This window comes from Phacochoerus africanus, chromosome 8 (assembly GCF_016906955.1).
Source record: "Phacochoerus africanus isolate WHEZ1 chromosome 8, ROS_Pafr_v1, whole genome shotgun sequence".
NCBI lineage: Eukaryota > Metazoa > Chordata > Mammalia > Artiodactyla > Suidae > Phacochoerus > Phacochoerus africanus.
The window spans coordinates 129027401-129051428 of NC_062551.1; the positions used below are offsets into that span (position 1 = coordinate 129027401).

General features: G+C 39.5%; 1 protein-coding gene across 2 annotated transcripts in view; it reads right to left on the reverse strand.

The window, feature by feature from the left end:
* Positions 1-23082, reverse strand: part of SAMD13 (sterile alpha motif domain containing 13) — a 44328-nt gene extending 21246 nt beyond the window's left edge. The window contains exons 1-2 of one of the 2 annotated variants that reach the window (XM_047794233.1): positions 22921-23082; positions 17798-17882 (exon numbers count right to left, since the gene is read on the reverse strand). In XM_047794233.1, the coding sequence (XP_047650189.1) occupies positions 17798-17882; positions 22921-22930 (95 nt within the window). In that variant the 5' untranslated portion in view covers positions 22931-23082. Of the gene's footprint in view, positions 1-17797; positions 17883-19264; positions 19369-22920 lie in introns of those variants that run through there. The other variant, XM_047794234.1, reaches the window with a different exon arrangement.
* Between the last annotated feature and the right edge of the window lie 946 nt (positions 23083-24028).

A 24028-nucleotide genomic window follows, 5' to 3' on the forward strand; every position in this document is an offset into this window, starting at 1 on the left:
TGGTTCCTAGTTGGATTCGTTAACCACTGAGCCACGACGGGAACTCCAGGGATTTCTGAAAATCTTTAAATATCTAAAAGTCAAGGGTCAAGCTATACCTCTGCCTCACTCCCAGGATAGGTTTTTCTCATGGTGGGAACTCAGTGCTATTTGATTAAAAAAGCAAACTTCTCCCCTAGTGAAAGAAAAGAATCTCTAATCAATGGCACAGGTGATCAATGACGTATCAACAAAGTACTTAATTTGAAAACATTTTGAGCCGGATTCCTGTCATGGCTCAGCAGGTTAAGGACCCCACATAACCTCTGTGAGGATGTGGTTTAATCCCTAGCCTGGCTTAGTGGAATAAGGATCCGGTGTTGCTGTGAGGTACGGCATAGATCGCAGATGTGGCTCAGATCCTGTGTTGCTGTGGCTGTGCAGCTCCGATTGGATCTCCAACTTGGGAATTTCCATATGCCGCAGGTGTGGCAGTAAAAAGAAAAAAAAAAAAAAAGAAAAAGAAAAAGAAAACATTTAGAGTCAATGCTCACTAGTAAGAAATAATTTCCCTTTGGGGCATAGAGATGGTGAATTTACAAATGCTGCCCGTGTACATATGCACTCATGTACATGCTCACTCACATGCATTCACACATGTGCCCTCTCCCCCCCACACCTTCCTACAATTTAACAGGCAATGTACATGCGTAAAAACTTTTTTCCACCCTGACATTGTTAAACATTAACATGTATTTTCAAATCAAAGCTAAGTGGGTTTTTTAAAAAATTATCCACATGCTGGCATTTTCCCTCCTCCCATTAACACAAGCAATCACGTGGTGACACTGGGGATTATCTTTTAAGTACCATTTTCCTTCCCTCTCTTACTTAAGTTGGGCTTGAAAAATGTTTGGAAAGGAGTTCATTGTTCTAATAAGTCTTTTAAGTTTTCTAATCAGCTCGCTTCTAACAGTAAGCACAGAGTCCCATCGCATACACTTTTAAGTGCCCCAGAAAACATCTGAATTCACTCTCCCTGTGGCTGACTTCAATTAGTTGCCTTTCTTCATAAAGAATAGTTATCTAATTGTGATAACAAAGTCTGCCACGTTGTAATTTTGGGATGGGAGGCTTTCCTGATTCTTATTCTGCTGGGATGTGACATCATCACTTCCTCAGTTCTGAAATATTCTTGAGAACTAGCAATGCAGCGGAGAACAAAGACTTTGCAAAACCGCTGGCAGTGTACCATGAAGAGCAGACATAATGAGGAATCTCTCATACTTGGGGTGTGGGGATCCACACAGGAGCAACAAGAAGTTAGAAACCAACCGATGCATCTAATGTCTGATCTGCCTGTTTCAGCCTCATAGCCCAGAAGACAAAATCACGTAAAATCGCAATGTTAGACCATTCACATCCCGAGAGGAGAAACTGTCTCCATCTCTGCAGCTCTCCAGCACTTGGCACAGGTTTGACTGCTGTATATGGATGATACATAGTAAAGATCGGTTAAGTGAACAGACTAATAGCCAGAGAGCACTTCTCGTCTACAATATGCTCTTCACACACCACCTATTATCAGCCTGCCAGCTCCTCATGAACTGGCTACTGTAACCAGTTTTTAGGAAATGAAGGCACAGATAGGTTAAGAAATTCAACCCAACTCACACAGTATATAAAGGCAGGGTTGGATTCTATATGTGCTTGCCTCCAAATCTATGATTTTTCTACTCCATACTCATTGATACAACAAATATTTACTAAAAGCTGACTGTCTTCTCAGTACTCTGCTAGAGGCAGGATTACAAGGATAGGAAGGCACAGTGTTTGCCTTCAAGGAGCTGGCAACTTGGTGAGGGAAGGCAGACATGTAAACAGCATACAGGGAGTGATCTGGTACTACTGAAGACGCCTGTACTGGAGGGCCTGGGGAGTTCTGCCTGACTAGGACATTTGAAGATTTTTAATGCAATTTGAAAGGTAGTGACTGGTTCAAACATATCCTAAGTTCCACCCTAAGATGGCTTGCAGAAGCAAATACATGCGGGCACACATTGTCACTTCTAGGTTGTTTATGTTAAAGAATGATGGATGATTTTTCTGGACCTGTCCCGTGGTTTCGGCAATAGAGTTTTAAGGAGAAACCTGGAGATGATCCAAGGCAAGATGATGGTATGGGCTGGGAGGCCAGAGGGCCAAGGCCAGATAAAATTATGAGAATATTTCAGAGAATGGATATAAGCATCACCTTTTCCCACTGGGAAAGCCATATGCCTTCTCAAGGACTGTTATTTGTGGCCAGAGATACTTTGTTCTCTTTTAAATAGACCATTCTTTGCAATCTTTCCTTATAACTTGTGCATGTCAACTTCCAGGAGGAATTTAAATGGTGCTGTTTAAAACACCTCCCAGATGATGGGTCCCATTGTGGCTGCTAATTGTGCAGTGATGAAATGAGATGGCAGATATAAAAGTTCCATTGTCATTTGATATTTATTATTTATTATCATCATAGCAGAATATTTCTTAGACTATAATGTATAAAGATGATATGAACATTTTTCTAGGCATGGAGACTTTAAATATATACATAAATATACATTTATATATATTATATAAATATATACATAAATGTACATTTATATATATTATATAAATAAATATATACATATATGCATTTTACCTTATTAACAAAACTAGCAAGAAATGAAGGGCAGAATTTGTCTCCAATCCCATCACTTAATCAATCATTGTTTCCATTTAACTTAGTCACCTTTTAGTACCTGTGCGTATGGTTGGGTACATCATGTATTGATAAAAATTACATCATGTGTGAATAATACACACTGGGAACTGATTATTCCTTAATTAAACAATCACCTCACTTTTAGAGAGAGCTAAAGACACACAATTACAAGTACAGAAATGCAATAAATAACAAATTTGGCAGATACATGCAGATCGAGACCTTATTATAAACGTTTTCAAGTTAGCACATTATGATTTTAAGTGCTGCTAGCAAAAGTCTCTGTTTCCCCTTTATATATTAATGGAGGCAGGTGCATAACAGTTGAAACTTTTTCTTGGAATTTAGCATGTGTGTATTTTACAGTACTTATGATATTATAGATTCTGTGGGTTGATCAAACCAAAACGGAACTCTGGATAAATACAGTCCATATGTGATTGCAAAACTCCATTATACTTATGAATTGCATTTCTGCTTTAACATTTAAAGCAAAAGTTACTTTATACTAGTTAATAAATGACAGTGATATGTTTATCATGCTACTCCTTTTATAAAGCTAATTCTCAATGTTACTTATGTTTCCACGCAGAAATGCACTTTACCTTTGTACTGCCTTGATCTTTATAACTTATTTTCAAAATTAAATTAACCTACTCTTTGCCCAGATCTTAAAACAGCCTTTGGCTAAAAGGCATATAATTCTGATTGTAATAAATGAACATTGATCTCTTTGGCTATGACATAACTAAGAATGAAGCAACCAAATGAGCTCTAGTTTTATCTCCAGTTTTTTCTCCTGCTTCCTTCACCCTAACAAGCAGGGCTGTGGCTGAAAGATAGGCCAAAAAAGAGAAAGCCTTATTCAAAGTTTCTTGACAAGACATTTTTCATTTTTTAATATCCATCTGAATAAGGGTTGACTGCGTTCAGCTGTAGCATACCCAACCAAAGAAATTATTAAAAAAAAGCAAATAACTCTTCTGTATATTCCAAATTCTTTAGCTTGGCATTCTGGGATTTAATTCAAACATAACTTTCCAGGCTTCTTTCCAACCCCAAGTATATACTGAAATTCAACTGGTCAACATCCTGGACTTTCCCATATCCACAGCTTTAGTTTCGCTACTCAAAGCTCTGTCTGTTCAACTCAACTTCCAAGAATTAGAACCCTACTCATTTTTAAGTGATCCTGGTTAAATGCTTCCTTCCTAATAACCCCAACCAATCTACCATTGCAATCATCAATTAATTAATTTTAATCTGCCTACAATGAGCCAGGCCCTTGAATGTTTCATAACCTAATTTTAATACTAAAGACAACTGCATACAGGCACCCTGAAGCCCTTTCTGCCTCCACCCATTCTGAGCCATGGCACAGTGGTCACCATTTCAAAGGACTTAGTGTGACTTTAATGCTTAGGCAAACTCAGAGGTTTGGTATTGCTATCAGTAGCAAGCCAGAAGCTAAGTAGAAAATAGCAATGCTTCAAAGCTGCTAATGTATAAAAGACATATAATGTATGTTTGTGAATTCTGCTGCCTTTGAATCCTGTTGTTTTCATGCTTAAAATACGATGACATGCTTGGCTGACTCTATGGTTCTATGCATTTGATTCTTTTGAAATGTACACTTCTTTAAGGCAGTTATTTGCAATGGACAAAAATAGTACAAATCAAAAAAGTGAACAGGCTCGATTCTTAACCCAAGTTGTCATTTAAGGAAGTAATCAAACATTTATCATATGACCATATAAGACTGAATTGTGTTTCTCCCACTCCCAAAACTCATATTTTGAAGTCCTATTCCTCGACATGATTGTATTTGGGGCGAGGGCTTTTAGGAGATAGAGAAATTATGGTTACATGAGGTCATAAGGGGTCCTAATCCAATAAGATTGGTGGCCTTATAAGATCTGCATGCATGCAGCGAAGAAAGCCTTTTGGAGACCAGGATGGGAGCTCTTTCCAGGAAATGAATTGGCCAGTGTCTTGATCTTGGGCTTCCCAGCCTCCAGAAGTGTAAGAAATAAATTTCTGCTATTTATGCCACCCAGTCTATGGGTGTTTTGTTAGGGCAGCTGAGTGAACTAATATACCATATACCAGAATGAGCAGACAGCCACAAAATACTAAGGAATGAATTTTACCTTCACTAAGAAAAATAAAACTGTACCAGTTACATCACTATTAACTACCATATATTATCTGTATTCAAGAATCCATATGTGCCACACTCAAACTTATCCCGCTAAATGTACTTGCAGAAGGGTGAAAACATAAGATCCTGATTGGAAAGGTCATTTTCCAGGCTTGAATTAGTGGCTCAGTTTATCCTCCTTCCCTCCCCACCTTTTCTTTTCTCCCTTTTTTTTCCTTCCTTCCTCCCTCCTTCCTAACAAACTATCTGTTAAGAGGTGTTTGGTATTTAGCCACTTTAAAGGTCTTGGGAGTTTTATTTTTTTCCCCATGCTTTTAGTATAGTGACATGTTACATCACAATCACTTCCTGTTTCAGACTGCTATTCCCTGGAAAGAATACCATACCAGGAGCCATTATTCACCATGTTTAGGTAGCACTGGGTGGTGTGGTTACAAGGTGTGGGAAAGCAGAATGAAACAGAATACTCAAGAACTCCTAGAAAGCTGGATACAACCTCCTCACTGCATTCAAGAAACACAAAGCTAAGGACTGCTGATTATTTATTTGACAACACAAAAGGAAGGAATAGGAGTAAATGAACAAAAGCTGAAGCCAGTGATCAGACATACAATAACTTTTAATAGTTTCCTCTTCCTTCTTCCCTGAGGAGCCTGGCAGGACTTCTAGGCAAATAACCAAATATTCTCTGAGGTTATTTGTTTAACCTTGCATGAGACTGCTTCCCTTAAACACCTGACTGATGAGTGGATTGCAGTACTTGTAAATACTGTTGGATTTCTTTATGAGATAATAGCAAACATTGCTATTTTTGTTATATGAAAAGTCTGTGATAATTCAACAGTGAAGTATAGTTTTGAATTCTAGCAATACCAATAGTAATTTCTAACTCTAATATTTTACTTCTATCATTTACCTCCTAATCCTCTAATTCAGATGGGGGAAAAATGACAACTTCTTTAAATTAATAATTAACTTAATATTTAATAGTTAACAGCCTTCAGAGAGGGCTATTTCAGAAGTTAGTATTAATTTGCGACCAAGAATATACAACAGGGAAAGGATATTCTCTTCAATAAATGGTGTTGGAATAATGGGAGAGCCATGTGCAAAAGAATGAGACTGAACTACTCTCTTATAAACACAAGAATGAGACTTTAATTTCACAAAAAATTAAAATTAACTCAAAGTGGATCAAAGATTGCAATGTAAGACCTAAAACCATAAAACTTGTAGAAGAAAATCTAGGTGGTAATCTCTTTGACATGTTTTGAATTTTTTGGATCCAACTCCAAAAGCAACAGTGACAACAGCAAAAATAAACAAATGCGACTAAATCAAACTAAAAATCTTCTGCACAGCAAAGGAAATCATCAACAAAATGAAAAGCAACCAACTGAATAAGAGAGAATATTTGCTAATCCAAAAGATATAAAGAACACATATAACTCAAAAGCAAAAATACCAAACAATATAGTTTAAAAATGGGCAGAAGATTCAAACAGACATTTTTCCAGAGAAGACATGCAGATGGCCAAGAGGCACATGAAAAGACGCTCTATACCATTAATCATCAGGGAAATACAAACCAAAACCACAATGAGATATCATTTCATGTCCTTTAGAATGGCTATTATCAAAAAGACAAGAAATAACAAATGCTGATAAGGATGTGGAAGAAAAGGAAACATTGAAGTTCCCATCATGGTACAGCAGAAACAAATCTGACTAGGAACCATGAGGTTGCGGTTCCATCACTGGCCTCACCCAGTGGGTTAAGGATCTGGCATTTTGGTGAGCTGTGGTGTAGGTTGCAGATGCGGCTTGGATCTGGCATTGCTGTGGCTCTGGTGCAGGTCGGCAGCAACAGCTCAGATTAGACCCCTAGCCTGGAAGCCTTTGTGCACTATTGGTAGAGAATGTAAATTGGTGAAGCCAGTATGCAAAACAATAGGGAGGGTCCTAAAAAAATTAAAAATAGAACTACTATATAATGTAGCAATTCCACCCCTGGGTATCTATTTGAAGGAAACAAAAATACTAAATTGAAAAGATATATGGACGGCCCCTTTTGACATTTGTTGCAGCATTATTTATAGTAGTCAAGACATGAAAGCAACTTGCGTGTCCATCAATGCATAAATGGATTAAACATGATATATATGTACACATACAATGGAATAGTATTCAGCCATAAAAAGGAAGGAAACCTTATTTTTGACAACATGAATGGACATTGAGGGCATTATGCAATGTGAAATAAGTCAAAGACAAATACAAACCCTCACTTACAAGTGGAATGTAAAAACAAAATTTTTTTTTTGTCTTTTTTTGCTATTTCTTGGGCCGCTCCTGTGGCATATGGAGGTTCCCAGGCTACGGGAATCAGAGCCAGAGCCACAGCAATGCGGGATCCGAGCCGCATCTGCAACCTACACCACAGCTCACGGCAACGCCGGATCGTTAACCCACTAAGCAACGGCAGGGACCGAACCCGCAACCTCATGATTCCAAGTCGGATTCGTTAAAAACTGCGCCACGACGGGAACTCCCCAAATTTTTTTAAAGAAACTTTAAAACCCCACATCAGAGATACAGAGAACAGATTGGCGGTTGCCAGAAGAAGGGGGTGAGGGCGCACAAAATAGGTGAAAGTGGTCAAGAGATGCTGACTTCCAATTATAAAATAAATTAAGTCGTGGGGATATAACATACAGCATGGTGACTGTAGTTAATAATACTGTATTGATACTACATTTGAAAGTTGCTAAGACAGTAGATCTTAAAAGTTCACATCACAAGAAAAAAAAATTATACTCTGTATGGCAATGGATGTTAACTAGACTTACTGGGGTGAACATTTCACAATACGTAGAAATAATGAATCACTGCGTTGCACATATGAAACTAATACGTTACATGTGAACTGTATCTCAATATAAAAAGTTAGTACTTTAGTATTAAAGTGAGTTTAAAATGTTATAACAGTCATTACTAAGAAAGTATCATTTTACTAATTTATAAAATAAATGTTAGCTCCGAAATTTAAAAAATCTGAACAGGAAGAGGAAGATTGTAAAATACATGTGCAAGAAAAGGCGAGATATTGATAAGAAATAGCTTCCTTTGAAAGTCCTTGTTAAATTTTGTTGCTGTAAACTTTCTTTCTTTTTTTTTTCTGTCTTTTGTTTTTTTAGGGTCACGCTCACGACATATGGAGGTTCCCAGGCTAGGGGTCTAATTGGAGCTGTTGCTGCTGGCCTATACCACAGTCAAATCTGAGCCACTTCTGTGACCTACACCACAGCTCAGGGCAATGCTGGAACCTTAACCCACTGAGCAAGGCCAGGGATTGAACCCACAACCTCATGCTTCCTAGTTGGATTCGTTTCCACTGCGCCAAGACGGGAATTCCTGTTGCTGTAAACTTTCTATGCAATGGAGCACCTCCACTGTGGGGTGAGGGCATGGTGGTGGTGGAGAGATAGACCGCTTGTTTCTGAAAAGCTGTTAACTTATTATAAACATCTATTGTTTGGGAACTTTGGTTCCTTCTCTATCCTAGGAGAGAAGGGAAGAAGGGGAAAAAAACCAACTGTTGGAAAAGAGAATAAGACTAAGTGAATGGGAAAAGAAATTCCCACTGTATATTTATGAGTTGTACAGATATGCATATACCTGTGAAATACTTATAATTTTGTGTAGAATTTATTGAAAATCTAACATGGATTTAACATGGTTAAACATAGATCATTGATGAGTGTCATGTGTGATGGTTATGATTAATCCAAAATATGTGCATCTGAAATCCATAAAAAGAAAATCCTATGATTCTATTTGTTCAAGAAAAGCTTATGTGTTCTTTACATACATAATATGTATATGGACACAGAGAGTATCTGTACATGGAGGTTCCCAGGCTAGGGGTCAAATTGGAGCTGTAGCCACTGGTCTATGCCAGAGCCACAGAAACGGAAGTATGCTGGAACTGGATGGATGGAGGTGACTGCACTTAACTGGAACCCTTAGGTTTAGTTGGACATGTTGAATGTGGGGTGCCATCTATATCCAAGTGGAGATTTAATGTGAAATATGGGTCTAGAGCTCAGAGCAGATGAGTGGGCTAGAGGTACACATTCAGGAGCCAGAAGCCATTTGAAACCTTGGGAGAGGATGACAAGAGAATTGGGCCAAGAACCAAGCTTGGGAAGGTTCAACATTTAATGCACTTTGAAAAGATTCATGTTAGTTTTAATGGAAATGAAACTGCCCAGACTTTGGGGATTTCTGAAAATCTTGTCTTTTTGTTGTTGTTGTTGCCATTTCTAGGGCCGCTCCCTCGGCATATGGAGGTTCCCAGGCTAGGGGTCTAATTGGAGCTGTAGCCACTGGCCTATTCCAGAGCCACAGCATCGGGGGATCCAAGCCGAGTCTGCAATCTATACCACAGCTCACGGCAACACCAGATCCTTAACCCACTGAGCAAGGCCAGGGCTGGAACCCGCAGCCTCATGGTTCCTAGTTGGATTCGTTAACCACTGAGCCATGATGGGAACTCCGATAAAAACTATAGTCTTTAACTGAGTCACTTTGCTTTACAGCAGAAATTGGCACAACATTGTAAATCAATTATACTTTTTTTTTTTAAATTTAAAAGCAAAAAAAGAATGAACTGTTGTTTTAAGCGAAACAAAACAACTAAACTATAGTCTTGACAATAATTATGCCTCTCCCACCCCTGCATCTCTAACCCTAGGTAATCATCATCCTCAACTTCAAATCCAGTTAACCTTTCTCCTGATGCATGTGTGCAAGAACTGCTCTTGGCAACATGGTAGCTTCTAATCACATGTGGCTACTGAGCATTGAAAATTTGACTATGAAACTGTATTTTTAGTTTTCTTTAATTTTACTCAGTTTACATTTAAATTTAAAAACTTGATTGGTATAAAATATGTTTCTGATAAACACAATCTCATTGTTTTGGTGTGACAACATTTCACTTTAACTGTTGTATCACCTAGGTAGGACACTACTGTTGAGTTGAAGTTCTATCAGATGCATGTCTCTAGTATTACACATAAACACACGGCCAATCTAGTTGGTATCCACAGACTGACTCCAGTCAAATGATCTTTTCTGTGCACCCATGTAACATTGTAATGTGTTTGATATAGATTGCACAAGTAATGGGAATCTCTTCATATAATTGGTAATTAAGTTGAGTCTTACTATTTTAATTGTAATATAATTAAATATTTTTACTTAAAAAATAAGTGCGGATGAATTTTAAAATTTAAAAAGGAGGCCTACTACTGATGCAGATTCAAAGGAGATACAGAAATTAACATTAGAACCAGACAGTAAAGGAAAAGAAGCCCAGCTGAATGTATACTGGGAATTTCATGAAGAACAGCAATTGCAATTTGTTGGAGCAGGGCGAAAGGAAAAAAGCTCCTTGTTTGTTGTGTTAAAAAATGGACAATGTTAAGAGACGATTTTAGCAAAGACATAATGAATTTGGTAACTTGCTTCTCAAAGATCAAAAAGAATTAATATCATTAGTCACCTGTCATCAAAATTACACATCCAACAAAACATTTTGAAGTGATTTTAAACAGAATCTGAGCTTAGAAACTTGTCCAGCTGTAAATGGCTTGGATTCTTGCACAAAAAAGAAAAACAATTTTTTCAATAGATATGTGGTTATGTTCAGTTTTATTAGAATATTATGACAAAATACTAAAAAATTCGTTCACTGAAAGAAAATTTTCAATCAAACCATCAGACAATTGCCTGAAGAATATAAGATCTTTTTAACAATATCTAAGGTTGGAGTTCTTGTCGTGGCTCAGCGGTTAACGAACCTGCTTAGTTCCATGAGGATGCGGGTTTGATCCCTGGCCTTGTTCACTGGGTTAAGGATCTGGCCTTGCCCTGAACTGTGGTGTAGCTTTCAGATGTGGGTCAGATCCAGCGTTGCTGTGGCTTTGGCATATGCCAGCAGCTGTAGCTCTGACTGGACCCCTAGCCTGGGAACCTCCATATATCACAGGTGTGGCCCTAAAATGCAAAAAAAAATTACACTAAACCCAGGTTTTTTAACCTAATGTGGCAGAAGTACCATCCATCAGGATAGGAGTTACTTTTTCCAAATCTAGCTGAATTTTTTCTTTGACAGATATAAAATATTTTAAAATATTAAAACTATGAGTTTAATTTTTCAGGCTATAAATTGACAATATTTGTTCATAAATTTGGAGGTCTTTTGAGACAAAGCAGACCAGAAGTATTAACTGGGCAGTGTCTTTGATATTCCACTACTCAACTGAAGCTAAAGAAAAGTAGTTGTGTTTTCCCAAATTTGAATCAATTGATCTTAGATACGGCCTTTTTTTTTGGCTTTTTGGCTTTTTGGCCACACCCACAGCATATGGAATTTCCCAGGCTAGGGGTCCAATCAGAGCTACAGCTACCAGTCTATGCCATAGCCACAGCAACACCAGATCTGAGCTGAGTCTGCGACCTACACCACAGCTCACCCTATCAGCCGGATTATTTTTGGCTTTTGCCATTTCTCGGGCAGCTGCCGTGGCATATGGAGATTCCCAGACTAGGGGTCGAATAGGAGCTACAGCCGCCAGCCTATTCTACAGCCATAGCAATGCTGGATCCGAGCCATGTCTGTGACCTACACCACAGCTCAGGGCAAATGCAGGATCCTTAACCCACTGAGCAAGGCCAGGGATTGAACCTGCAACCTCATGGTTGTATTCATTAATCACTGAACCACGAGGGGAACTCCCATAACACCGGATTTTTAACCCACTGAGAGAGGCCAGGGATCAAATCCTCATGGTTCCTAGCTGGATTCGTTTCCACTGTGCCACAACCGGAACTCCTAATGTAAGTTTAAAATGAGAGATACACTTTTCTCATCACTTCATTCTACTGTATATTCATGTTCAGTTTTCTTAAGCAGGTTCCTGAAAAGTGTCATGGATACTATTGTTAAATCATTCAGTAAATATTTGCAAAAGCTATGGATCAATGCCAGACAATGGAACTCTTAAAAGAAATAGAACACAATAAATTTAATGATCCATGTTCTTTGCCAATACATGTTGTTTAAGTCGTGGAAAAAAATATACAAAGATGTATTGTTAAGTCCAATTCTAGATTTCACTAAAACCAAAAAAAATGCTTTCCATAATTAAACACAAAAAGGCAAAATAATTTATATTTTCTCATTGATATCAGATTACATGTAAATGAGCTTAATTTGAAGCTCCTATAAAAAAAGGAAATGCTGATTTGTAACCTAGCTAAACAAGCACAAAATTTTGTGTTGAAATCAAAACTTTTCAGAGTGTGATACAATAAAAATAACTTTTTTTCTAATGTAAGTCAGTTTTTTTTTTGTCTTTTGTCTTGTTGTTGTTGCTATTTCTTGGGCCGCTCCCGCAGCATATGGAGGTTCCCAGGCTAGGGGTTGAATCGGAGCTGTAGCCACCGGCCTACGCCAGAGCCACAGCAACTCGGGATCTGAGCCGCGTCTGCAACCTACACCACAGCTCACGGCAACGCCGGATCGTTAACCCTCTGAGCAAGGGCAGGGACCGAACCCGCAACCTCCTGGTTCCTAGTCGGACTCGTTAACCACTGCGCCACGACGGGAACTCCTCTAATGTAAGTCAGTTTTAAGAAGAATTTGAGGAATGATTTACTGACATTGATAAATTTAGTTGTTTATAAATATATGCGATATTCCTTTGAATTCAATATTAACAATATGACTTTAGTATCAGTAAATTTATTTGACTTGGACAGACATAATTTTGAAACTGATATGCATTGCTTCAAAGTCAAATCAAATCTTCTAAAAAAGAAGAACCAGTTATGTCAATGCATATAGTAAAATAAATACTTTTTTTAGTATTTGATTCGTTTATTGGGAATTTTAAGTACGTTTGGAATTATTAGGGTATGTAATTCTACCTTTTCAGTTGTAAATTTTATGAAATTTAATAGAGATGGAGAATTTATAATAAAAATTTTGCATCTTAATTGAGATATACTCTAAGTATAAAACACAGTTGGTTTATAAAATTTAGCATACAAAATGCAAACTATCTCATTGATAATATGCTGTATGGATTACATATTAAAATGATAACATCTTGAATTTTTTTAGTCAAATATGGAATATATTAAATTAATTTCATTTGTTCAATTATGACCACTAGAAAATTTAAAATTACATATGTGGCTCAACTGTCATTTTTACTGGGCAGCACTGGCATATATAGTATATATCCAGAAATAGATCTGTTGGGTTATAAAGTATTTGACTGTTCAATACTTGAAAATAATTCCAAATTGGACACTGGCATCAACATCTCCAGAAAATACATTAAAATGCAAGTTCCCAGGCCCTTGAGAACACTGAATCAGAAACTCTGGAGGTGTGGCCCAACCTTCTGTATTTTAACATGCTCTCCAAGTAATACAAACTCATTTGAGAGATCACTGGCCTAGTGTACTTAGACTTTATTCTGTACTTAAGAAAGTAAGCCATTTTAGAAAGGGAAGTCCTATTTTTGGTAAATTATAGTCATTGAATATTTTCCTCCATCTATGAGTCTTAGAGACAAAGATAAAGACAGGCTTCTATAACCTCATGGTCATGAGAGCCATGCCTGTGGTAAAAGTGACTGAAAGCCACCTTTGACAATCTAGTTACCCCAGTGCAGAAGGATGGACTAAGGCATCAGAGCCAAACTTAAATCTGAATACTAATGCCAGCATTTATTAGCTGTTAATTCTTAAAAAGTCTTTAAACTCCAGAAGCTTTGGGTTTCTCCATGTGCTATAAAATGGGAATTGTAGCACATACCTCAAAATATGGTTGTGAGGATTAACAAGACTCACACAGAGTGCCAGACATATAGAAGGGACTCCATAAATAGTAACCTTGCATAACTAAAGCTCTGATCAGGAGCACGTGGCCAATGAATAAGAGCCATTATCCTAGGCTGCTTTGGCAATGATGCTTAGTGAAGTGCATTTCCTGTAAAGCAACTATATTTGCTAAACCTGGAAAACAAAATGGAAGCACTATAAGCCCCAATTTGGGCAGATCTCGGAAAGAGCCTTAAGACTATGTTTTAGGGATTCTGAATTATAATCAAACTCTACCCTGCCCAATAGGTAAGCCAACAGCCACTTGGAACTTAACTATTTCTGGTCAAAATGAAGAAACGAACCCAGATTTACCCTTTTGCCGAAAACAACTAAAAAAATAGGCAAGATATATGAGAGTAACACTCAAGACACTGGGCACAGACAATAAAGAACAGTGATCCCTGAGGGATGGGAAACAGGCAAGGTAAGCCCTATCCACTTACTGCCTGGAAACAGATTTTAGGCTGTGTGCAGGGCATAGTTCTAGATAGGAAAGAGCTGCACAGACAGAACTCTGGAGATCTGCAGAGGCTTCCCTTCATGTGCTTAGCAGAGTACTGATTATCACAAACATGTGAGGAAACAGGCTGGGAAAAGAGCAACAGGAAAGAATTAGCAACAGCAATCCTTACAGATCATACACAGATAGGAACATTGTTTCCATCTGCCAGTTAGTGAAATCTCATAATTCAGGAGCATTGGTTAGAGTATAAAGATGGGTCTTACCTCAATAAAAGGGGGAAAGTACCCTTAGATTAAATGCAGCTCTGGTCTTGTCTTACAATACTTAAAAACAAGGCTTAAAAGGATCAAATCACTTATTTCCAAGTAATTTACACACATCCTAGGGCAAGGATCAACAATATTTATAGGAATACAAAAATATCCAACAAGATAAAAGTATAATGCCTGACATTCAATCAAAAATTACCAGACATGCAAAGAAACAGAAAAATGTGACCCATAATGAAAACTCAAACTCAACTGACTAAGAAATGCCAGAATTAGCAGATAAGGACGTTGAAATAGTTATTGTGATTCAATTTCACATGTTCAGAAGGTAGAGGGAAGAATATGCTAAGATATGGCAGACAAAAAAGACCAAATTGAACTTCTAGAGATGAAAACTACGTTTTCTGAAATGAAAAAAGCACTGGGTGGGATTAACAAAAGATTACACGATTTCAGAAGAAAATATTAATGAACTTGAAGGAAAAGTAATAGCAACTATCCAAAATGAAACACAGAAAAAAGACTGAAGACAAAAATTAACAGGGCATCTGTGAATTGCAGGATAATATCAAATGATCAGATAAATGCATAGTTGGAGCTTCCAAAGGAGTAGAGGGGACCAAAAAATATCTGAAAAAAAAATGGCTGAAAATTTCCTAACTTGATGAAAAATAAGCCCAAAAAGCCAAAAAACAAAACAAACTTCAAGTAAAGAAAGATGAAGAAAACTACAATGTTTCATAATCAAATTGCTTAAAAATCAATGATAAAGGGAAAACTGTAAAAGTAGACAGAAAAAAGACATTGCATACAGAAGAACAAAGACAAGAAGAGAGTAAATGTTTTCTCTTAAGATCAGGAACAGGAGTTCCTGCCATGGCACAATGAGTTAAGAATCCAACTGCAGAGGCACATGTTCCATCCTGGGCTGGTGCAGTGGGTTAAAGGATCCTGCGTTGCCATAGCTGCAGCTCAAATTCGATCCATGGCCCAGGAACTTCCATATGCCACCAGTGCAGCCATAAACAAAACAAGTGGGGACACATTATATACCCATACAATAAAATATTACTCAGTAATAGGAGTTCCCATCTTGGCGCAGTGGTTAACAATCCGACTGGGAACCATGAGGTTGTGGGTTCAGTCCCTGCCCTTGCTCAGTGGGTTAAGGATCCGGCGTTGCCGTGAGCTGTGATGTAGGTCCCGAGTTGCTGTGGCTCTGGCGTAGGCCAGTGGCTACAGCTCCAATTCGACCCCTAGCCTGGAAACCTCCATATGCTGCGGGAGCGGCCCAAGAAATAGCAAAAAGACAAAAAAAAAAAATATATATATATATACATACATATATATTACTCAGTAATAAAAAGCAATGAACTATTGATATATGCTATAACATGAATGAATCCCAAATTAATGATCCTGAGTGAAAGAAGCCAGATCCCCCTTCCTCCCCCTCCATTCTGAATAATTCCATTTATATAAAAATCTAGAAAATGTAAACTAACCTACAGTGACAGATAGCATATCAGTGATTGCCTGGGGAGATGGAGGCAAGGAAGGGCAGGAAGGTGAGATTACCAAGGCTTATGAGAAACCTTTGGGTGTGATGGATATGTTTGTTATCTTAATTTTGGTAATGGTTCCATGGGTATATAAAAATGTCAAAACTTATCAAACTTTATACTTTAAACACATGCAGTTTACTGTATGTCATTTATATTTCAATAAAGCTGTTAACTTTTAAAATTGATTTAAATTGAGTAAAATTAAAAGCTTAGTTCATCAGTTATGCTAGTCAAATTTCAAGTTTTTAAGAGTCACATACAGCTTGTGGCTACCACTGTGGACGGTAGAAGTGTAGGACATTTTCTTTTTTTTCTTTCTTTTTTTTTTTTTGTCTTTTCTAGGGCCACTCCCTCAGCATATGGAGGTTCCCAGGCTAGGGGTCGAATCGGAGCTGTAGCCACAGGCTTACGCCAGAGCCACAGCAATGCGGGATCATTAATCCACTGAGCAAGGCAAGGGATCGAACCTGCAACCTCATGGTTCCTAGTCAGATTCGTTAATCACTGCGCCACGACGGGAACTCCGTGTAGGACATTTTTATCACTGCTCAGAGTGCTATAGAAGCAGATGACCTAACACATTAAAAAAAAAAAAAAGTTTCTTTCATTCCTCCTCCATTTACCTACCCCAAACTTAAAAAATGGGGATACACATGACAGCATGGCACTAATATATAAACTACAGGAGAATTTTTAAAAGCAGATTCTATTAAGGTTAATGTGACATTAATGTAAAATACACCATCTATTCATAAACATATGTAACACACTATTACCTCATTTAGATATCACAGCTTCTATGAATTACATTTAATTAGTTTCTTCCAAAGCTCAAGTGGAAGGCAATTTTAAATTAAATGACATGGAAAAAATGAAACAGACAACACTGTCTTGGAACTTACTTTTTCCTTGTAAGCAAAGTGGTTATAGCTTAAATATAACTTCTAGAAGACAATACACATTTTTATATACTCACAGATATCTTATGGGTTAGTTTGAAATAGGTAGCATGTTTCAGAACATGCCACATAAATGTGACTAAATTTTCCGATTTAGAAGAATCAAGCATGTAACTCACAACAAATATAATCACAAGTTTCAGGGTAAGAACAGATGTAAAAAGAGAACACTGTGGTATACAGTATGTTTCACATCCAAGGAACAGTTCATAACCTTAGAGAAGTTGTTAAACTTAGTATTTTTACTGATGCTCTCTTTCCTCCCTATAGCTTTCAGTTTTGAGAGGGGTGATTTATTTTAAAAGATTTGAACTCTCTTTTCCTCTCCCTAACCCACCCCCATCCCCTTGTAGCCTATGGACTAGGGAAGGCAGAGCCTATGTTTGCTTCTTTTTGTTTCAGTATACAGAATGCAGGACTGGAATCTTCAACAGTCCCTGTTCCAAAGCCTGATACACTAACCTTTTATGCACAGTGTGCTGTCTGAATCATCTCTGTCTTAGTAATGGAATACAGAAAAATGCAACGGGGGCTGGGGGTGGAGAGGGGAGGCTGGTGGCCAGTGCAGACCAGTCAACCAAGACAACCCCCAAACAGTGTATTAGCATAGATAAGAAGTATAAATATAGAACCCAAGTCCCTCTGTTGTTTGCAGAAGCAGAACTGACAAGCCAGTTTCACTTACTTTTTTACACCGACAGAGCCATTTTCCTTGTTTTCCATGTCAACAGATAGCATGGGGAGGTTGCAGGGTTCCTTTACTTCAGCAACTAATCAATAAGGGAGAAAAGCTTGTGTTTAATTCTTAGAAAGTGAGAGAAGAATATCTATTCTGAATCGGAAACATAATGGTCCCTTTTACAGCCTCACACCAGTTCACGTATGTTTGCTTAAATCTCCAGTTCCCTCAGTGATTGGAGAGATGTGATTAAACCTAAAGAATTGGAGGAGACTTTCATCTGTACTGGCACTCCCCGCCTTGACAATGAGCATTTGCAAATGAAATTGAATCCTCTTTCAAAACAAGTGCTGTGTGAACTGGCATAGCTTCCTCCCGGTGCCAAGCTCTCACTTAAGACATTGCAACTCATAAAGGAGTCAAAGTCGAGAAAAACAATCCCCCTTTTCCTCCCCTGCCCACCATGGGCTGTGATTTCTTTTTTCCTACTGCATTTGTCTTTTTGGTCCACTCCCAATGCTCCTATATTTTTTCATCGAGATGCAAAAGAGCACTTAAAGCTTTTGTCAGCAAGTACTCCCCTACCTCACATTCTCAATGAAAACCTCAAAAACCTGTCTGTGAGATGGCCATGCTGTGGTACAGCTGGAAGCTCACAAAAATGTCAGATAGCCCTTAATACAGAAAGGGGATGCTGGAGTGTATGCGTGTGTGTGTGTGTGTGTGTGTGTGGTGTGTGTGTGTAAGAGAGGGTGGGCAGCTCCTTCGATTTAAGGAAAAATCATCACAACATTCAAGGAGATATAGTAGCGTCCATCACTTTGTCTTTTTGTTTAGTAGGATGAGGACTGAAGAAATAAAAGCCATCCACAATTAATATGCAGTTAGCAAGAAGAAAAAGCCATGAACAAAACTGCTTAAAAGAAAAAAAAAAAAAAACTAGTTCTGAACCATGCTTCTTCTTCTATAGCTGAAGCCATAAATTAAATACGTTTTCTCTCAAATCACTTTCTACTTCGGCACTCCTCCTCTAGGGATTACTCTGACATGACAAGTGCATCATTTAGTATATTCACAAGATTCTATTACTGTTAGAGAAGTAGATGATTAACAAACAATACTTGTAAGTGTGGGATAATCGTCACTGCTGATACACAGGCGCACACACACACAAACTTCCAGTTACTAAACCACTTAGATCGTTCATAGAGAAATCCAACATTTAATATACATACAGAAAATAACATACATCCACACACCGTTACAGAGTAGATAGAAGATAGTACTGCTTGCTCCACACCAAAAGAATGATTTCACTTCAGTTGGAAACTGTTACAACATTCACCATTTTCTAAGCATCTCAGAAACAAAACAAAACAAAACACTCACAATGATACCCTGCAACACCACACTACATTGTCTTATTATTATTACTATTTTCTTTTTTTGTGGAAGAGTAAAAAGAAAACCTACCTAGAAGCAACTAAAACATGTCATTTTTTATAGGCTTATCAAGAACAGCCAAAGAAACCCCAATGTTTTCTTTCACAAAGTAGGCTGGCAAAGGAATTCAATAAGGAGGTACAATTTGACACAGTGAAATAAAACCAGGCTGGCTCTCAGCCAACATGACGTTAGGAATCACACACAAGCTGCACCAACTGCCTTCTGGTTCATGGCTGACTTTTTAAAGCTACAGTGTGCCTGTTCACTTTTGCTAACTACCTTCAGCACAGTTAGTGGAAGTGAATGAACCACACATCCCCAAAAGGCAGAATTCTCCCTGCACCTGTCTTGTTCAAGGCAAAACAGGCTCTTAGCAATAGCCTCTTATTTTCTCCCTCCCCTTTGTTGTTTCTGCATCCTATGTCTTCGCTGTTGTTTGAAGGATGAATGTCTTGTCTCAAACTCTTTCTTTTTCTCCCATGAGGGAGAAAAAAAAATAAGAGAAAAGTCGGTGCTCATGCTCACAGCTATCCCCTCTGAACACCCAGAAATTTGCAGTGCTGTGTTACATTTTCCTCCTAGTAGAGACTCACAAAGTTCCCAGGGCTGGCTTTTAAGTAATCTCTTTGAGAGAATGAGGAGAGCACTGCCCAGCAGAAAATGCCTTTACTTCATTATGCAGGAAGTAACATATTTCAGAGAAGATGCGAAGTAGAGGACCAGATCTCCCTGTCATGCCCACATTTTTTAATTCTGGCTGTCCTCCTCCCAGAGAAGTTGGCAAAACTCCAAAATAAAACAAAACCTTAATCTACAAAACAAAAACAATTAGTCTGGGAGGTTTAATTTTAACTTTGTATCCCAGTGGCATATAAAGAGCACATATAAAGACACTAATTTTCTAGGAGCACCTGATACAATATATTAATTACCTACCAAAAAAGATCTTGTGCTAATGCCCAGATTCATAATATCTTCCACCACCGTCCTGACTCCCAATTCAAAAAGTGACCTGAATTAATTTTGAGTAATTTACCCTGGTCCATCTCACTTGTTCTCTTGCTTGACTGGGAACTGCTGCTCAATGGAAACATTCCCATTGCACAAAAATGATATACATCCACAAGAAACATAAATGGTCATCATTGAAATAAACATCAATCAATATTTATGCATTTTTAGGTCAAGATGTCAACAAAACCTCTCGAGGTAGGGCAGAGAACAAGTGTCCCAAGAAGGATCCTAGAAATGTCATCTGCTGCTGTATACTTAGTAGACTTCGAGCTGAATTGAGGAGCAAGCCACTGGTCTCTTTTTTCTTTAGTAATTCTAAGGGCACTAGAAGATCAGCATCTATGATCTAAACTTGCAACCTGAATTTCAAAGCCAAAGTTTTTCCCCTTACGTATCTCAGAAATGGCATTAGAAATTTTTAACTTCTTGAAAGATCATCACTGAGGAAGATGTTAGTGCTCTCTCTGCCCATCTTTGCCACTGCTCCCTTGAAAGAGCAAACAAGAATAATTTAGGACAGAATTTTAAATGTTTCTATATTTTTGAATACGGTTTTTTGAGCATGGGTTAAATAGGTGGGGTTTTTTTTTTGTTTGTTTGTTTTGTTTATCATCAGTGATCAAAATGATGAGTGCTCTTTCACCAACAGATTCCATAATGCTTCTGGATTTGACCTGAAGTTTCTAAACTGTTTTCCAACTAAATTCAAATGGAAGGGGGCTGAGGTTCCCGTCGTAGCTCAGTGGAAATGAAACTGACTAGCATCCATGAGGACGCAGGTTCGATCCCTGGCCCTGCTTAGTGGGTTAAGGATCTGGCATTGCCCTGAGCTGTGGTGTTGGTTGCAGATGCGGCTCAGATTTGGCATTGCTGGGGTGGGGGTGGGGTTGCACACAAAGGATGAGTATCTTGTCTTGATGGCATTGTCATGCCTCTGCTCAGAACAAGATAAGATGTAAAGAAATTACAGTTAATATCAACTCTTCCTTAGATATATTCACAGGAGGAAGGATTCTGTGAAGTTTCTCCAAGAATTACTTCCTCCACATAGAAAAGGACATCCCTTCCTGTACTGCCTGCTATGATCAAGATTGCCTGTTATGGAGTTCCCGTCGTGGCGCAGTGGTTAACGAATCCGACTAGGAACCATGAGGTTGTGGGTTCGGTCCCTGCCCTTGCTCAGTGGGTTAAGGGTCCGGCGTTGCCGTGAGCTGTGGTGTAGGTCGCAGACGCGGCTCGGATCCCACGTTGCTGTGGCTCTGGTGTAGGCCGGTGGCTACAGCTCCGATTCGACCCCTAGCCTGGGAACCTCCATATGCCGCAGGAGCGGCCCAAGAAATGGCAAAAAGACAAAAAAAAAAAAAAAAAGATTGCCTGTTAGACAAGGGTATGGGTTTCAGAAAGTGAAAAATCAATCCCATTAAAAAAAAAAATGAGCCACAAATTCTGATAAGAGGAGTTTTCACTTAGCTAGTTTCCAACTTTGGAATAAACTGACATTTGTGGGTTTAAGTATATATACAAGTACTCAACCACTTCCTCTTCACTCCCTCCAACAAACTGATATCAACCTTCTTCTCTGCTAATAGAAATTATGTGTATTTGTGTGTACTGTGGTGTCTATGTTTGTGCAGTGCAGCAGCATAAAGGCAATGTGTGCTGTGTTAATATGAGTGGGTGTTGTATGTGCAGAGTATGTGTGGTGTGTGTAGTGGGTTGGCATTCGTGTATTTGCAGAATGTGTAGTGCCCATTGTGTGTGTGTGGTGTGTACAAGTAGGGTGAGAGACGGAGGTGCAAACCAACAAGACCTTCTGATCAAGGGTATCATGGGATGTGCTAAAATAACTTCAGAGATCCTCTTGCTGCTGGGATTCTGGAGCAGAACTTTAGGGGACACTTGGGAATGGGCTCAGGAGGGGAGCTGGGTCGGAAAGGACGGGAAACTGGTGCCTCAATCAGCTCCTTTTACTGATCTGCATTTATTTCCCCAAGAGCCAGTGTTCTCCCAGAGGAACCACCTTGCCTCTGGGGATCGGCCCGCAGGCGGATCCGACCGGCCAAGCAGAGAGCAACCCTGGCTGCAAAAGTAATCTGGAGAAGTCGCCCGAGGGCAAGGCCAAGCTCAACGTGTCCCCAAAGGCGTCTCAAGGGAAAGTGAGGAGGGGCCTGGAGAGGGGGCGGTGCGGGAGAGGGCAGGGGGTAGGAGAGGGGACTGCCAGAGATTCTCTTGGACTAGCAGTCCCATCTGAGAGCCACTGTGGACTGAGGGGAAAGCTTCTGGCTACGACTTTCAAGAAGCAAGTGTTCGCCTTTGAGATTGGGAGACCCCCGGGGGAGCCCGTCTTTGGAAAGGGAGTGTGGGGGTGTGGCACTCGCTGTGCGCCCAGCCGAGCCGTGCCACCACCCGGTCCCATCCTGCGAGCTCTGCCCCGCAGCCCCTGGCGAGCCGCAGCTCTCCGCTGGGCAGGGCTCGCTTCTGCACCTAATTCCACTCCAGGGTGACAGATTCCACGCTCGTGGGTGCAACAAGCTGCAGGAGCACCGGACACACAGAGACGAGGGAGGGCAGGGCAGTTTTTCTTGCGGCTTTCTTCGTTTCCTTCCATCCTGGAGAGGGACAGGGCGGGCGCATTCCCACTGCCTTCGCAGCACGAGCGGATCACTTACCTCCCCGCATGGCCGGCGCCGGGAGGCTCTCCCCCGCGCGGAGCTCGGCAGCAGCCACGCGCCCAGCCCCAGTGCAGCCGGCCGGGCGCGCAGGGCACGCCGGGACTTGTAGTCTCCGCGGGCCAGGAGGGGGTTGGAGGGCTGCGGCCGTTAGGCAGCTGGGAGGCCGGGAAGGGGCCTTGAGCATGCAAAGGAGGACGTTTGCAAGAGCTAAAACCTCCTGGGAAAAGAGGGTAGGAAACACTCCTAGAAATAATTTAAACTGGGGTTTTTCAGGCTAATACTGTTTTCTTCCTGTCTTACTAACACGTGGCAACTCTGATGAAGTTTTTTTTTAAGCTGTGTTTTGGCAGTAATGACGCGGAGATTGTTCCCGGGCCAAGTCCATATTATTTAGGGCCTACTCTCCCTTCATCCTGAACACACATCTGCTATTCTGTTGCTTACTCAGTTGAAGCCTTGGGCATGCAAAGAGAGAGGGAATGATTGCACTTTATCGTTTGTAGCTCACTCTACAGTTTACAAAGCATATTTTACTTACTTAATTCATTATATTAAAACCATAAAGCATCCCTGAGTTACGCAGAGAAAAACTCAAGATGCAGGGAGTTTTTGGTATTTATACCTGCGGAGGTTGCACGATTCCTTTCATTTCCACCGCTTCCCTTAGCACTTGGAAGTGGGAAGAAGGAGGGCTATGCCAGATGTGGTGGGTAAAGATCTATTATCAGCTACTGCAAGAAAGTCCTTCAGAGCAGGAAAGAGGGGAGCCTGCTCTGAAGGACTTTCTTTCAATAGCTGATAATAGATCTTTACTAAATATGGACATAAGTAAAGCCAAAAGAAGAACCTACAGGTTGGAAGGCAGAAAGGACAGATATATAGAGGTTGATGAGAAGGTTGTGATTAGGCTAGAGACAATATGAGAAAATTGTATCCAAAAAATTAAAAAACAAAAATAAAGCAAAAACAGGGATTTGGGAAGACCAATAGAACTAGAATTCTGGTGTTGCCATGTTGGAGCTGGTTCTGGGGTAAGTAATTTAACCTTCCCAAACCTCTTTTTCCTCATCTTTAAAATTTGAACAGTAATAGTTCCTATTATAAA